Here is a 15,254-nt window from a genome sequence, read left to right as displayed (position 1 = left end):
CTAAATATTCCCCCCGCTATTACGATTTGCACCATCGCAAAAATATGACAACAAATGGGAGGCATGATGTGGAAGTGGGGTGCTGGAGGCAACGATGCCATTCTGACTTACTGTGAAGCTGTCTGTGTTCTAAGTAAAAGAGAAAAGGTGATTTCAGTGCAGAAAGGAAGGAAAGGAGGAGACAGAAAGAGAGACATTCAACTTGGAGAGTGAGGCTCCTGTTTAAAAAAAGTAATCACACACACATGCAAACCTTTGTGTTTTACCAAATTACAAGGGAGAGCAAGTTTTCAGTGCGGTTCAGTGACAACGCTACACTAGGTGTCTATTCATCACAGATCTAGTTATTACCTCTTTGTAGGTAGAAAAGGCATCTTGCACAATTACAACCATACAATTCTATGATTCTGTTATTCTAATTCAGTTTGTAATGCAGATAAGTCACAACTAATAGGGCTTCTGCAAATCAGCATTTATCAGATTCAGTTACCCATCTGAACTGTAGCACTAATGTGAGGCTGCATGGAATAAATATTCTAAAATCACTTTTACTTAAAGTCCTTAAACGTGTATACATTAGCTTTTGCTAGAGAAGGAAATGCAGTAATGAGCTGCTAAAAAGGCTGTTCAAGACAATTCTCATGCAATATTCACAGAGTTTCCCCAGACAGCACAGTTGGGGTCTTATTTTAGGACACCACCATGCCTGGGTGACAGAGGCTTTCATGTGGTTCTCTGCAGAAAAAAATTGCCCAAATGCTAAATATATAGATATATCCAAACACTTCATGAATATAGCTCAGTCCCAAACTACAGACAACTTTCAAAATGGACCCGTAAGAAGTGCACTTTACTGGGAGGTGTAAATGAACCCTCTGACAACAAACTTGAAATCCTGGTGGTGCCCTATTTGTTTGTAACATAGAAGGTAGAGGTACAAAAAACCCCTAAAAACTGTAGAAGGGCCAAAGGGCAGGTGCATGGAGAAGGGACACTCCCCTAAGCACTTGCTTTCTCCCAAGTGTTTGTTTTTTTTCCTCCCAGCTAGACTCACTCCTATCTGAGCCCAGGTAGGAGAAATCTGGGAAGGTGGGCTGCAGTAGTATGGGAGGCAAGGAGAAAGGGAGTTTCCACACCCATGCCCACATACCCCTTTCAATTGTACCTATCCCCTTTCCATGCAAATAGGGCAAGTGTGTTTGTTTGTTTGTTTGTTTGTTTGCTTACAAAATAAAATAAAATAATAATAATAATAATAATAATAATAATAATAATAATAGCCGCCCTTCTGGGTGGCTACAACATATCTAGAAACATAATAAAAACACCCTTTCTTCCATATATAAGGCTCCCAGGCAGACTCCTTCCAGGCCAAACCTAGACCTGGTTAACTTCATCAAGGCTGCTGCATAGCATGCCTTCAGACCAAGCATGCCCCAGCTCCCAGGACAACAGCTTGTGGGCTTAGTGCATTCCCATCATCATCAACCAAGAGTTCCAGGTTCTGAACTTACTCTCAGCTCCACCCACTTGTCCAGTAGCCTCTTCTCGTTGAATTCACACAGGAGACCTGAGGAAGTGATACAAAAAGTGCTGTCTGCTTTTTTGCCCCTGCCGCATGCCACATCTGTGAAGAAGTTGTTCCTTAGTTCCCCAAGCAAACCGGAACGTCCAAGCAAAGGAACTGTAGCATTCACCTGGTACAAAAGAGAAAAATATGTTAGAAGATTGCTGTACATTGGTGAGCATAAATGCTTTGAACAGGGCATGTGCTACAAATAAATCCACCAGTTGTATTACTGGAATATATTCTAACATCATGTTTTGCTAGAAGACAGGACAATGATAACACACTTTCTGATAGCAGTCTATGTCGCAATCAGTTCCAAGTCAGGAGGAAATCAACACCCCAACATTATAAGACTGAATTTTGAGAATATGGGACGCTGTCCAAATGATAAAACTAACAAAAACATAGTAAGAATGAGAGAAGGAAGGCAGATTGACTATCAATTTATAGAGAAGAGGGTCCCACTGGTTATGAACTGGTGTAATAAAATGCGGGAAAATGTTGAACAACATGTTTTATTGAGAAAATTGAAAGAATGAAGATAGCCTCTGTTTTTAAAATGAACATATTTACAAAATAGCTGAACGCTGCTTTTGTAAATCTACTATGTTGCTTCTCATAAAAAAGAAATAATTAAAAATGTTCTGAAGAGAACTTCTCAGATGTACTCAGTGAATATTATAGGATAAAGCATTTTATTTTTCCATGGCCAATATCATCAATAAAATGAACAGATTATCTGTATTTCCAAAATTGTTTAGGGCATGGCAAGCCATCAGCCAAGCAAAGCAAAACCTTCTGTAGAAAATGCATCCTCTCTCCCTGTCTCAACAGTTCCTTCCCATTACCCACATATATGCAGTTTCTCATTTGTGCCTCTCACCTTTGAGGTTTTGCTGTCATCCAGGTACCAAAATTTGATGTGCCGGTTTCCAGCTGTGACAAAGTAGCTGCAATCCTCAGAGAATGACACTGCTGTCACTTTGCTCGAGACCTTATTGGCTGCTACAACAATGTTTTTCTGGAAAGAAAATGTTCAAGCAAATCAAATCTCTTGCTGACCAAAGAGGATCCACTTGCAAATGTAAGTCATGAGTGACAAATCACAGATTTGTACTTCACTTGCAGAAATGGGCTGTGAAGACAGAAGGGGAGAGGGGCAGAAACAGCCATCTTCCCTTTCCCCTTCATGTGCTCAGTGTACTGCCAGCAAAGAGCCCACAAGCAACTGGGGACCTCTTTTTTGTTGCAGAGTTCCCCTTTGGACACATAGGGCTACATCTGACTGAATTATAATCAAAAGTAAACCCACTGAAATCAATGGAGACAGCTAAGAAAAATCCATTGATTTCAGTGGTTCTACACATGAGTATGACTTAGTTGCCTACATCCCTAATATGCACATTTATGTGTCTATAAGGTATGCAGGCAGACATAGGTTGTGCCCTTCCACCCCCACCTCATCCCTAAGCATAAAATGACACATTTAAACAGCAAGAGTTCTGTAGCTTGAGTCATCAGTACATACTCATCCCTACCTTGGGATACCATACATTTAGACTAAGGGACACCACCATTCTTCCTTTATAAGATACTGCTGCACATGGCTACATTTAAAAATACCCAGGTGTGTATTTTAACACAAATATAACAAATAGTATCTTCCAGACACACATGATAGAAAACGTCCAGGTCGCTGCAACATCTAGTAACTGACAAAGCCTCTATGGTTCTATGATTCTAAGACATAAAATTTATAGCATCTTTGGTTGGCTCCAAGCCTTGCTTATAACACTGCTACTTCAGCTTTCACATAATAAAACTGTAGTAATATGTGTTTTAAGCTCAGTATGCACTCTGTCTGGGCACACTTTCCTTTATACCATGATAAACGTAGATAGAAGGATTTTACAGAAACTAATTTCAAGATGATAAAGCTGATAGCATTCTCAATCTCCCCTTTTCTGGAAGGGGAAGAAATGTGCACATTAGACTCCCACTTGATTTGGTATCTTCTTGGAGCATCTGCAGGTAACCAAGTTACCAAGGGAAGGGTTTTGCCTAGTCTATCACCACACACAAACATAAACTCTCATAAGCCCAGGGGAAAAAATCTGATTAGGACCTTAAATAGATATAGCCAGGAGATGTATTCACATGCCTGGTTATCAAAATTCATGGCGGGGGGATTTGCTTATGACTAAATCTGACCTATCAGAATAAAATATTTTGAAACAAGTGGATTAACGTGGATAGGTAAGACATAGTGAAACATCTTACCTGGCAAAATAGCCCAAAGTCAAATCCTTGAACACGGCTAACATAACATGCTGAACAGCAGGCTATACACATTAAAACTAAATAAGCAGGTTATTGCCCCTCGCCTCTCAAACACTCTAGTTTGTATTAGCTTGGCACAAAAAAGGCATTCTTGTCTTCCTTGTGTTAAACATCTTATGCATGAATTCCCACATGTAAACAAGAAAGCTGAATACATATCAACTTTTGCAGGAAATAAAGTACACTCTTGTTTGAAACAAAAAATGCAAGTTTATTTGTTCATCCGATCAAAGGATTCTCTCTCCCTGGAGAAGCAACTTTTGCTATCAGCAATAACAATTGTAAAAAAGCGTTTCTGGATATCACAGGGAGCAAAAAAAATTAAAGACCTTGGGAGGAGACACACACACACACACCACTTTGCTACCAAAGAATCCAGAATGAGTATCACCTTTTGAAAAATAAAATAGGTATCTGACAAAGATATTAATGCACTGGTTCTTGTTTGCCAGAGTGTGTGTGTGTACAAAATTCAATAAAACTATTTGCAAACAAAGGAAATAAAATAGTTATCTAAAGCATAGTAAACATGCTCTTTCATCTTATGAAAGAAGTACCCTGGCTCAATGGTAAAGCATCTGCTTTGTGTGAAGACAGTCCTAAATTCAATCCTTGATATGCCCAAATAGAGCTGAGAATGTCCCTGTCTGAAACCCTGGGGAGCTGCTGCTAGTCAAACGGAACAATTCTATGACTTGGTATAAGCCAGATCACTGGTCCATCTATGTTCCAGTCTAAAGTATGGAAAAGGAAAAATTGCCTGCTGTGATATTCCATTGTGTGCACATTAGATAAAAAGGAGAGGAAGTAGTGAAGATAGGTGGGCCATTTTCTTTCCAATGAGGCTGCTACCAGATTTTAGCATGCTTATTCCAAAATTTAATTTAAACCCCACCACCACCACCACTACTACCCACAGATTCCACTTCTGCTAATGTGAATACTAAAAAGAATCTTCTTATAGTTTTACCTTCCATGACCATACATTGACTATCATGTCATGTTGGTAACCCACAGAAACAATGTACTTGGAGCTCGGGGAGAATGCCACACACGCCACACCATATTTATGTTCGTGAAGTTCGGCCACCTGAGTCCGTTCAGCAACATCCCATACTCGAACAGCAGGCATGTGCCCACTCTGGAAACGAGAAACAACAATGGCAATGAACAGAGGCACTTAATACAAACCTTAAAGCCAGGGGCGATGCATCCACCTACTAATAATAATAATAATAATAATAATAATAATAATAATAATAATAATAAATTTTATTTATATCCCGCCCTCCCCAGCCGAAGCCGGGCTCAGGGCGGCTAACAACAATCAAATAATCAAATAATCAAACAATCAAATAAACCAACATTCTAAAAATATTTCATTATAAAAATTAATTAAAATCAAGTTAATGGCAACCATTAAGCAAAACTCTGTGCAGGTTGCCAGAGGAGGGAGTCAGGCTGCGCCCTGACCAAAGGCCTGGTGGAACAACTCTGTCTTGCAGGCCCTGCGGAAAGATGTCAAGTCCCGCAGGGCCCTAGTCTCTTCTGACAGAGCGTTCCACCAGATTGGAGCTGCAGCCGAGAAGGCCCTGGCTCTAGTTGAGGCCAGCCTAACCTCTCTGAGGCCTGGGACCTTCAGGATGTTTTTATTTGAAGACCGTAGGTTTCTTTGTGGGGCATACCAGGAGAGGCGGTCCCGTAGGTACGAGGGTCCTAGGCCGTATAGGGCTTTAAAGGTTAAAACCAGCACCTTAAACCTGATCCTGTACTCCACCGGGAGCCAGTGCAGCTGATATAGCACCGGATGAATGTGGTCTCGCAGCGAAGACCCCATAAGGAGTCTCGCCGCGGCATTCTGCACCCGCTGGAGTTTCTGGGTCAGTCTCAAGGGCAGCCCCACGTAGAGCGAGTTACAATAATCCAGTCTGGAGGTGACCGTCGCATGGATCACAGTGGCTAGGTCAGGGCGAGAGAGATAAGGGGCCAACTGCTTAGCTTGGCGGAGATGAAAAAATGCCGCCTTTGTTATAGCTGTAATCTGCGCCTCCATAGAGAGGGAGGTATCGAAGATTACACCCAAACTCTTAACGGACGGTGCTGGCACTAACTGCACCCCCGCAAGAGATGGGAGTTGCCCCCTCAATCCCATATCGTCCCGTCCCAGCCAGAGGACCTCTGTCTTCGAAGGATTTAACTTCAACCGGCTCCCACGTAACCATCCAGCCACAGCCTCCAGGCATCTGGTCAGTGTGTCTGGGGCCGAGTCAGGATGGCCATCCATCAACAGATAGAGTTGGGTGTCATCGGCATACTGATGGCAACCCAGCCCAAAACTCCGAACAAGCTGGGCGAGGGGGCGCATAAAGATGTTAAAAAGCATCGGGGAGAGAATCGCACCCTGAGGCACTCCACACACCAAGGAGTGGCGCAATGACAATTCCCCCCCAAGCGCCACCCTCTGTCCCCGACCAGAGAGAAACGAGCGCAGCCATTGGAGGACTGTGCCCTGGATCCCCACGTCGGCAAGGCGGTGGTCTAGGAGTTCGTGATCGACCATGTCGAAGGCTGCTGACAGGTCTAGAAGAATCAGCAGCCCTGACCCGCCTCGATCCAGCTGCCTGCGGAGATCATCTGTTAGGGCGACCAGAGCCGTCTCGGTCCCATGACCAGCGCGGAAGCCGGACTGGAATGGATCGAGAGCCGATGTTTCATCCAGAAACCTACCAAGCTGTTCAGCAACCGCTCTCTCAATCACCTTACCCAGGAATGGGAGATTCGAAACCGGGCGGTAATTGGACAGATCTAAGGGATCTAATGATGTTTTCTTTAAGAGCGGACGCACCACTGCCTCCTTCAGTTCCCCTGGGAATATCCCGGTGCCAAGGGACAAATTGATGATATCCCCCAGGGGGGCCCGCACCTCATCTGGACACGCTCTAATCAGCCATGACGGGCACGGGTCAAGAGGACAGGTGGTGGGCTTTCCAGCTTGGAGGAGTCTGTCCACATCGGCTGGAGATATCCGGTCAAAGTGGTCCAATACTGGACCCGAGGACAGTCGAGGGGCCTCCAGTTCATTTATTGTGTCCAAATTGGCAGGAAGGTCATGGCGGAGCAACAGGACCTTCTCCGCAAAAAAGCTCGCAAATGCCTCACAGCTGTGTGTCAGATTGTTATTTAAATTTGGCTGTCCTTCAAGGGACGTTAAATTAAATACACCTTGCAGTGTGCATGACAAGTCAAATCTGCACAGAAATCTTCAGCTAAAAATATGATTTATTTATTTTTTACTCTATAAAGGATGATTTGCAGTGCTAAAAACACTGATTCTTATGAAGGAATACAGAGGGGATCCTGGAAATTACAGTGTGGTTAGCTTAACATCTGTTCTGGGAAAACTAGCAGAAAGTATTATTAAGAGTATAATTCCCAAGCATATAGAAGAAGAGTCAGCATAGCTTCTGCAAGTTTAAGTCCTGTAACACTAACCTTTTTGAGTTATTTGAGACTGTCGGCAAGAAAATAGATAAGAAAATATAGATAGAGACTTTTATTCTTTCACAACCCTTTAGGAGAGGGGACACTCCTGAAAACTCCCAAATGAGGGAGAAATTTATGCTAACTGCAGCAGTCTGTAAAGAAAACTAAGAAATAATATGAAGAACATAGTTAAATTAGCCCCATAAGTGACCATGGTGAACAGGAATGGGCTTTGCTGTTGTTGTTTTTTAAAAGAACCCTTCTTTTGTTCCATTAACACCTTTCTCTAGTACTGCGACCAAAATGAAGCACTTTATTTTAAAGTGAAATATAGAGAAGTACAAGCCTGACAGGCAACTCCTACTCAACAGCTTCCTCGTGATTTCACAAAAGCCTGCAAAAAGGTGGCCTTCTAGGTGGCATCACCATGGCAACCAAAGAGGAGCCTTTTTCTAGCCAGGGTTAACTGAGTCTCTTGATAATGTGCAGGTAAGGGGAAGTCTCAGGTGCAGAGAGCGGTCGAAGAATAAAATGCCTGTATCTTTATATATACATATATTAAAAAACCAAACAAACATGTACCTGGCTAAATGGCCTAGCTTCTCCATTAAATAACAACCTACCTATCACATTTCAAGCTATCTTCATGCATACTGACAACACGTCATTCCTCTGCCACGAGAGCTGCACTGCTTGCCAGTTGCTACTGGGTCAGCTTCAAGGTTCTTGTGGTCTAAACAACTTGGGGCCCAAGTACCTTAAGGACAACCTGATATCTTATGCTCCATCTTGATCATTAAGATTCTTTGATGGGGCACTTACTGTGGTTCCCCGTGACCCTGAGGTTCAGTCATAATTTACATGGGACCGATTCTTCAGTGCGGCAGGCCCTGGCCTGTGAAACTCCCTGCCAGCAGAGCTCTGGGAGGAATTATCCCTGCCTTCTTTTAGACATCACCAAAAAACAGTGTTATTTAGACAGGCCTTTGAAATGTGAATTTTCCTTTAGCCTACTAGTATTAATGGATGTTTTTATTGGTGTTTTGTTGATGATTTATTGCTGTAATTTTTGCATGGGGTAGACTGCCTTCTTGCATTTTTAGGAAATTGTGGTTTATAAATATTGATATATAGTAAAATAAAGCTGAGATTTCTACACACACACACACGTTCTTCCCACCAGATGTAGGAAATATCTCTCGTGTCTCACATTTTATTTTCACGTACAGGTGCAGACAGGCCAGACTACCCCCAGCAGAACAGTGCATTGGGGGAGGAGGGCTGAGATTGTTCCATCTGGAGAGCAGAAATGTTTGCTCTGACAGAACTTTTGTATTACTGAAGCACTGATTTCCACCTATAGTTATTATTACACAGGAGGTTTCTAACATTATGAACATCAATGGAGAAAGTTGGTAGAGATGGTTCCTGCTCTGGAGAGGTTCAGTAGAAGAAGAGGGAGAAAGGACATTTCACTAATTATTTCATTAATTATTACTCGTCTTTTTGCAGTGTGGGGAGGTAATCATCTCTTAAATTTGATATTTAAAGTCCAAGGCATCTGGGGTAATAAAAAAAAGAAATGTTTGTGTGCAGGGCCCAATAGGAATCCGCCTCAGAAGACATCTCTGGCAGCCGTCCAACATGGACAAGAAGAGGACAGTCAACATTTTTGTGGGCTTCCAGCATTCATCAATTCAGGCTTCATTACACTTACAGTATGAGCATTGTGTATCTGGTCTGCATTAGAAACTGAATGCAGTCATCTTTGTCCTCCTTTTATGTATCTCTCAAAGGGAAAAACTTTCTGCCAGGACCTAAACCCAGCCAAAGCCACAGGCACCAGGATCTTTGTCACTATTCTCAAGGCTTCCTTCCAAATGTGCTTTCCTTTCCTCTCTTAAAAAAAATAAGTAAGACTGTTAATTTTGTTCTCTTTGTATCCTGAGGGGTGAAATCCAAGGAGGAAAGCAGCAACAAGGACCTTTGGTCAACTTCCTCTACTTTCTCCCTTGAACGAATAAGGGGTGGGGAGAGGCATGTTTAGGGCCCTCAGCTAACTCCCACCCAGCAAATCCAATCTGTGCTTTCATTTGTCCAAACATCTGATCCTCACTCCCTAGAAAATAGTTTTAAAAGCAAACCTACTGAGACCAGATAAGCAACTGAGCTCATGCGGGTTTCCTCTTTAAATGCTTTGGCCAAATCGTAACACGCTGGCAAATTAAGAGTTCCCTTATGGATCTTTTAATCAGATAATCATACATTCTCAATGTGAAACACCCCTCCTATTCCCCCACTCTTGGGAGAGAGGGGGATTCTTATCCCTTTTTTATCTAAACATATGGACATATTTTCCTAATAAGATAAGGAGCCGCCTTATACTGAGTCAGACTAACAGGACATCTGGGTCAAAATACGATTCTAGGGAACAGTAGATCTCCCGCATTGGAGAGGTCTTTTCCAGGGTTTCCATCTATAATCTTATTCTGTAAGACAGAACCTCCTACAGGTGAAAAATATGATCTGCCACTAAACAATGGCTCTTCCCAGATCCCAGCCACACATTATGGATGCTCACACAGCTCCTCCAACTCTAGAATCTTCCAGCATTTACTGGGAGAGAAGTAGTTTGCTCTCAAAATGCAAATCTTCCCTGTTCTGAAAGATTTAGAAAGCACCCATCCATACTAGCTATTCCCCACGCAACCCTCACTCCCATCAGGCAACTCTTTAATGGAGCCAGGGCCCTCTTCTTCATTCTGGGAGGACAGGAAAATGCCTCACTCAAATCCAGCCTTTTTAGTCTGTTGGGATAGTTGTGAGAAGAAGGCCTGCTGGACCATGAGGCCTATCAGCTTCCTATATGAGCATTCAGGCCATCAGTTGCCATCACTTACCTCTCCAGTAACCAGGTATTTTCCATCAGGAGAAAAAGCAAGGGCTGTAATAGTTTTTCTGTGTAAAGAGAGGAGAGCTTATTGTGAAACAGTACTGACACTGGGTGAAGAGTTGATGAATTTTCAATTCCCACATAAACATGTAAGCGGGTTTGTGTGAATGAAAACATAGCCAAGACAATCTTTGCCAGGTGAGCTTAACAGTGTTAAGTAATTCCAAACGTTGCGCTCTGAATCAGTGAGATGCTGAAGAGATACGACATACTAGAACAAATTGTGGCTTTTAAAGCTTTTCATGCATTACGGTTTGGCTGCAGGTATGGGTGTGCAAAATAAACATGGAAGAATTCCTTATGCATCCATGTGAAGCCGATGGTCTCTCTCTCTCTCCTGGATACTTTGCCAACTAACTTTATTTGAGCCGTTAATCTGATAAGGAGCCATGCCCAGAGGAAAGAGGGGTTCTATCCAGAATAACAACCTGGATAATTTCATAACACATTATGACAGAAACAGCAGCATAGCCTGGACACGTAAGAACATATTCTTTTAACGGGTTTTTTGGTGCTGTTCTTAACACCTATACCTTAAGGAACCTTGAACAATTTAAAACTATTGGCATCAGGTAAGAAGTCATTTAAACTTCTCTGTACTGTTTTGGGGGATACGGAGTAGGTAGGTGTGGGGGACTCCCTGGTCCTGAATGGGGTAACTGTGCCCCTGAAGGGCCAGGTGCACAGTCATTTTGGACTCACAACTGTTTGTGGAGGCACAGGTCAATTCTGTATCCAGGGGAGCTGTCTACCAGCTCCATCTGTTACGCCAGCCAAGCACCTACCTGCCTGCGCACTGTCTCACCAGAGTGGCACATGTGCTGGTTATCTTTCTCTTGGGCTACTTCAATGTTCTCTGTATGGGGCTGCCTTTGAAGGGGACTCAAAAACTACAACTAATCCAGAAGTGCTGGTGCTGACCTTTAAAGCCCTAAACAGCTTTGGCTCTGTATACCTTAAGAAGTTTCTCCACCCCTAGCATTCAGCCCAGAAACTGAGATCCAGCGCCGAGGGCCTTCTGGTGGTTCCCTCACTGTGAGAAGTGAAGTTACAGGGAAGCAGGCAGAGGGCCTTCTCTGCAGTCATGCCTGCCCTGTAGAACGCCCTTCCATCAGATGTCAAGGAAATAAACAGTGACCTGACTTTTAAAAGACATCTGAAGCCCAGGGAAGTTCTTAATGTTTGAGGTTTTTTGTGTTTTATTACTTTGTTGGAAGTCAACCAGAGTGTCTGGGGCAACCCAGTCAGATGGGTAGCATATAAATAATAAAATTATTGATTATTATTTTTGTTGTTCAAGGGGCTCTTGCATTTTCCTTCCAAAAAAATGGACAAACCACCACTCAGAGTTCTGGGTTTCACTTACCTGGAACTATTCAGAATATGATGTTGCTTATTTTTCCTGGGGTTGAACAGCACGACAACACACCTAGAAAATAAGAATTTTAAAAATTGAGGAAATGTACACAATAGCTTTGTGACTGCAGCTGCCCCCCCCCCGTCAATAAAATTCAATAAAAAGATATAGCAAACTGAGGTTCTGCCCCCCCCCAACAAAAAATCTGGGTACGTCCATGATTGCAAAGCCAGCTATAGGATTACTTTTTAAGGGATAGAAAGCAGATGTGAGATCCCCCAATATATTCTTCAATCACCAGTCGCACAGCAATTCCCAGAAGCTCTCAGAAAGCAAATAAATGGGGACACCTCAGAATTCTCTGCCAAGGAATGTTCTAGATTAGCCACTGTGGCTGTACAAAGACACCAACAGAAACAGCAGCAGGTGCATGCATTCTAGGTCCTTTCTTCCAAGGAGGGCATACATGGTTCCCTGCTGAAGCATTTGTTCAAGGGAGCCCCCACGGTGCAGTTTATTGGGGGCTTGCTGCTTCCCAATAGATGAAGATTTTTCTTAGCACCCACAAAGCATCCACCACATCAAAATGTTACACACACACACACCCCTCTGATTCTCCTGTTGTTTCTACTTATCCAATTTTCCACAGAAAAGGTGGCTTGTATCCAAAGAGGCACAAACTCTGTCAGTGTGAGGATTTACTCTTGTGCAATGGGGCTCCCCCACCTCCCCACACCCACCTGCCAAATCTGTTCTGGGGATTTCACCAACCCTCCAGAGCAGATTTGGGAAGGGTGTGGGGTGCACATGTGGGAGTTCTGTTGTGCAAATGTTAATCCTTGTGCTAATGGAACATGGACACTAGACACCGCCTAGCAAGTGTGGATCAAATGGGGAAATAATACGGGATGGCTTTTTGATGAGGACAACTCTGTGTGGCTGCATGAGCAGCCCCAAGACAGCAATAAACTGCCATGTGGAAACCCCTGATTATTTTATACATTTTCTCCCACTTTATTATGGTTGGTTGGTTGGTTGGTTCCCCACCTGTTTCCCCGTCAGGGACTCAAAGCTGCTTACAGGTAAAATAAAACAGCTAGATAGAAAAAGAAAGAAAAATAATTAAATATCCATTTAACATGCTCTGAGGAAGGGCAGGAGTGGCTCCGTGACTGACACAAAGGCCAGCCAACCAGAATTGCACAAATTATGCTTCTGTTACAAAACTTGGGTGGGGGTGGGGGTAGAGGAACACGCTTCCTTTACACCCAGTGAGTACGGTTATGGTATATTTGCTTGAAATGAAGTGAGTGTACTTCCATAATGGGTTCCCATCTGAAATAATATATGCCTCTACACACAATCTACTTAGTGTGTGTGTGTGTGTGTGTGTGTGTGTGTGTGTGTGTGAGAGAGAGAGAGAGAGAGAGAGAGAGAGAGAGAGAGAGAGAGAGAGGCGGGGGGGTGAGGAAGATAAAGGTGGGATATAGGAGCTCCCCCAAATAACACAAAGCCAAAGCATCAGCTCTGGAAAGAATGAAAGGAGGGGAAGGTTGTGTTTTCTCATTAAAGTTAAATATAGGAATGGTAAGGAATCAGACGTCAGAATCACATTTACATGGGATGTGACTCATTCAATAATAGCAGCTCTTTGCACCTCTCTCCACCACACTTTCTCCTTCTCTCACTTTCTGCAAATCATGTGGTTTTCTAGGCTTTAGCCCTACTTTCTGATTTGCTCTCTCCCCTGCTAGGCCTGCTTCTCTGTCTTGGTTCAAGTCATCTCTCCCTATAAACCTCCTTCCCCCAAGTTCTCCCTCAACAGCTTACTACTGCAGCCAAGTTTCTTCTCTCCCACTCTGCTGACACCTCTCTCTTTTTTCCTTGCTATGTTCCCAAGTGGGGCAAGCAGAAATATTATTGGTGAAGTTTTCCCCATTGCATTTTTGTCCTAGGAAATGCTTCACCTGTAGAACTTAGTGCTCAGCAGCTTTTAAAAATTATTGCTATATGTGTTCAGGCCCCAGAGTTTGTGGGTGCAGGGGCACCAATAATTCCTGGAATTAGTAAAATTTGGAATCAATCAAGGTTTGAATAAAACTGTGCTCCACACTGTGGGGATAAGTTTAGGAATAACAAGCCAGCCGGGTTCAACATAGCTGGCTGGGGATAAGCCATTCAGAAACAAAGGCTGAAATGGCCAGTAATTAACCCACCAAGAGAAGCCATTCACAAGGCAGAAGACTCTGCCAGGGACCATGGTGTAGCCAGGATTTATGTTGGGGGGCAGGCTTCGTGTTAGGGGGCAGAACATCAGTTGATTTACTTGATGGGGGGGCACCATGCCAGGGACAGAGGGGAAGGTTGCCAGGATTATAGTGGGCAATGATAGAAGCGGAAAGGGAAGTCACATTTGGCAAGGGCTTGTGAGAAAAAGAATAATCAATGGGGCAGAAGCCATTCAGGCTGACTGCAGCCAGCTGGGGCAAAGAGACACAGAGATGGCTGCCTGGCTGCCTTTGAATCCAATGCTGCGCTTCCATAGGAAGCAAGCACCTCTTGAGATGTGAATGCTGGAAATCCCGGCTCCCCCCGACTCAGGCTGTATTTATATGTAAATAAAACCATATATCATAAAGACAGCATGGCCTCCGTTGTGTGTCTCATTCCAAAGGGAATGCAAGCCCTGGTTAAGTGCCAAGACCCCTGGAAACACACACGCTCAGAGATTGGGGTGCCCCGTAACATCATGCATGATGCTGAGAGGGAGAACTTTTTATACCAGACCCCAGGGGTCACCCAATGAAACTGAAGGAAGGTGCAGGACAGGCAAAAGGAAGTCCTTCTTCTCACAGCACAAAGCTGAACGATGGAGTCCACTACCACCAGGGGTAGTGGTGACGATCAACTTTGATTGCATTAAAAGAGGATTTGACAAATCCAAGGGAGATAAGACTATCAATGACTACTAGCCACCAAGGGGGAATGACAGTAGAAGAGAGTCCTCCTTGTGGACTTCCCACCCAGTCTCCGACTGGGCATGGTGAGAAATGGGCCCGTCTCACATGCTTAGAAGCACGGACATGGCTGGCTCACCCATGAGGTGGACTGAGGCAGGGGTGGTGTCTCCAGGTGTGCCCCACCTCCCCCACGACGGAGAAGTCAAGTGTCAGCGGCTTCCGTCAAGATCTCATGACAGCGCTGCGAAATCTCACAACAATCACATTACATGTGAAAGGCACTGCAAATATTGAGCTATACATAAAGTTTTCAAAATGCATTAAATTGCCCCTGCTGACACTGAGCATTTCATTCACTACAAGCGTGCCACACATCACCCGCAGCTGGAGCCTAGGAACACTTGAAAAGGGATATGGGTTGATATCCAATGCCCAAGGCTGCAGCTCATTCTCGTAACCCTAAGCCAGGGGCAGCTTAGCATTCTGTGCAAATGAGGCCAGCACAACACAAGCATAGCACAATGCCAAAGGATCATACGGTTTTCTGTTATTTTTTTAAGCATCTGTGTCTATAAATTAATCACAGATAAT

At 43.7% G+C, this 15,254-nt stretch overlaps 1 protein-coding gene across 6 annotated transcripts in view; it reads right to left on the bottom strand.

Annotated features, from left to right (window-relative positions):
• Positions 1-15,254, bottom strand: part of MAPKBP1 (mitogen-activated protein kinase binding protein 1) — a 117,217-nt gene that overhangs the window by 40,909 nt on the left and 61,054 nt on the right. For 3 of the 6 annotated variants that reach the window (XM_053383365.1, XM_053383380.1, XM_053383373.1), the window contains exons 4-9: positions 11,713-11,775; positions 10,294-10,351; positions 4,881-5,051; positions 2,454-2,591; positions 1,515-1,697; positions 112-129 (exon numbers count right to left, since the gene is read on the bottom strand). In XM_053383365.1, coding sequence (XP_053239340.1) covers positions 112-129; positions 1,515-1,697; positions 2,454-2,591; positions 4,881-5,051; positions 10,294-10,351; positions 11,713-11,775 — 631 coding nt within the window. The remainder of the gene's footprint in view (positions 1-111; positions 130-1,514; positions 1,698-2,453; positions 2,592-4,880; positions 5,052-10,293; positions 10,352-11,712; positions 11,776-15,254) is intronic. The other 3 variants (XM_053383339.1, XM_053383348.1, XM_053383357.1) reach the window with 1 other exon arrangement.

The sequence above is a fragment of the Podarcis raffonei genome, chromosome 1 (assembly GCF_027172205.1).
Source record: "Podarcis raffonei isolate rPodRaf1 chromosome 1, rPodRaf1.pri, whole genome shotgun sequence".
NCBI classification, from domain to species: Eukaryota; Metazoa; Chordata; class Lepidosauria; order Squamata; family Lacertidae; genus Podarcis; species Podarcis raffonei.
The sequence above is the reverse complement of the archived record's forward strand: the minus strand, read 5'-3'. Positions and strand labels throughout refer to the sequence as shown.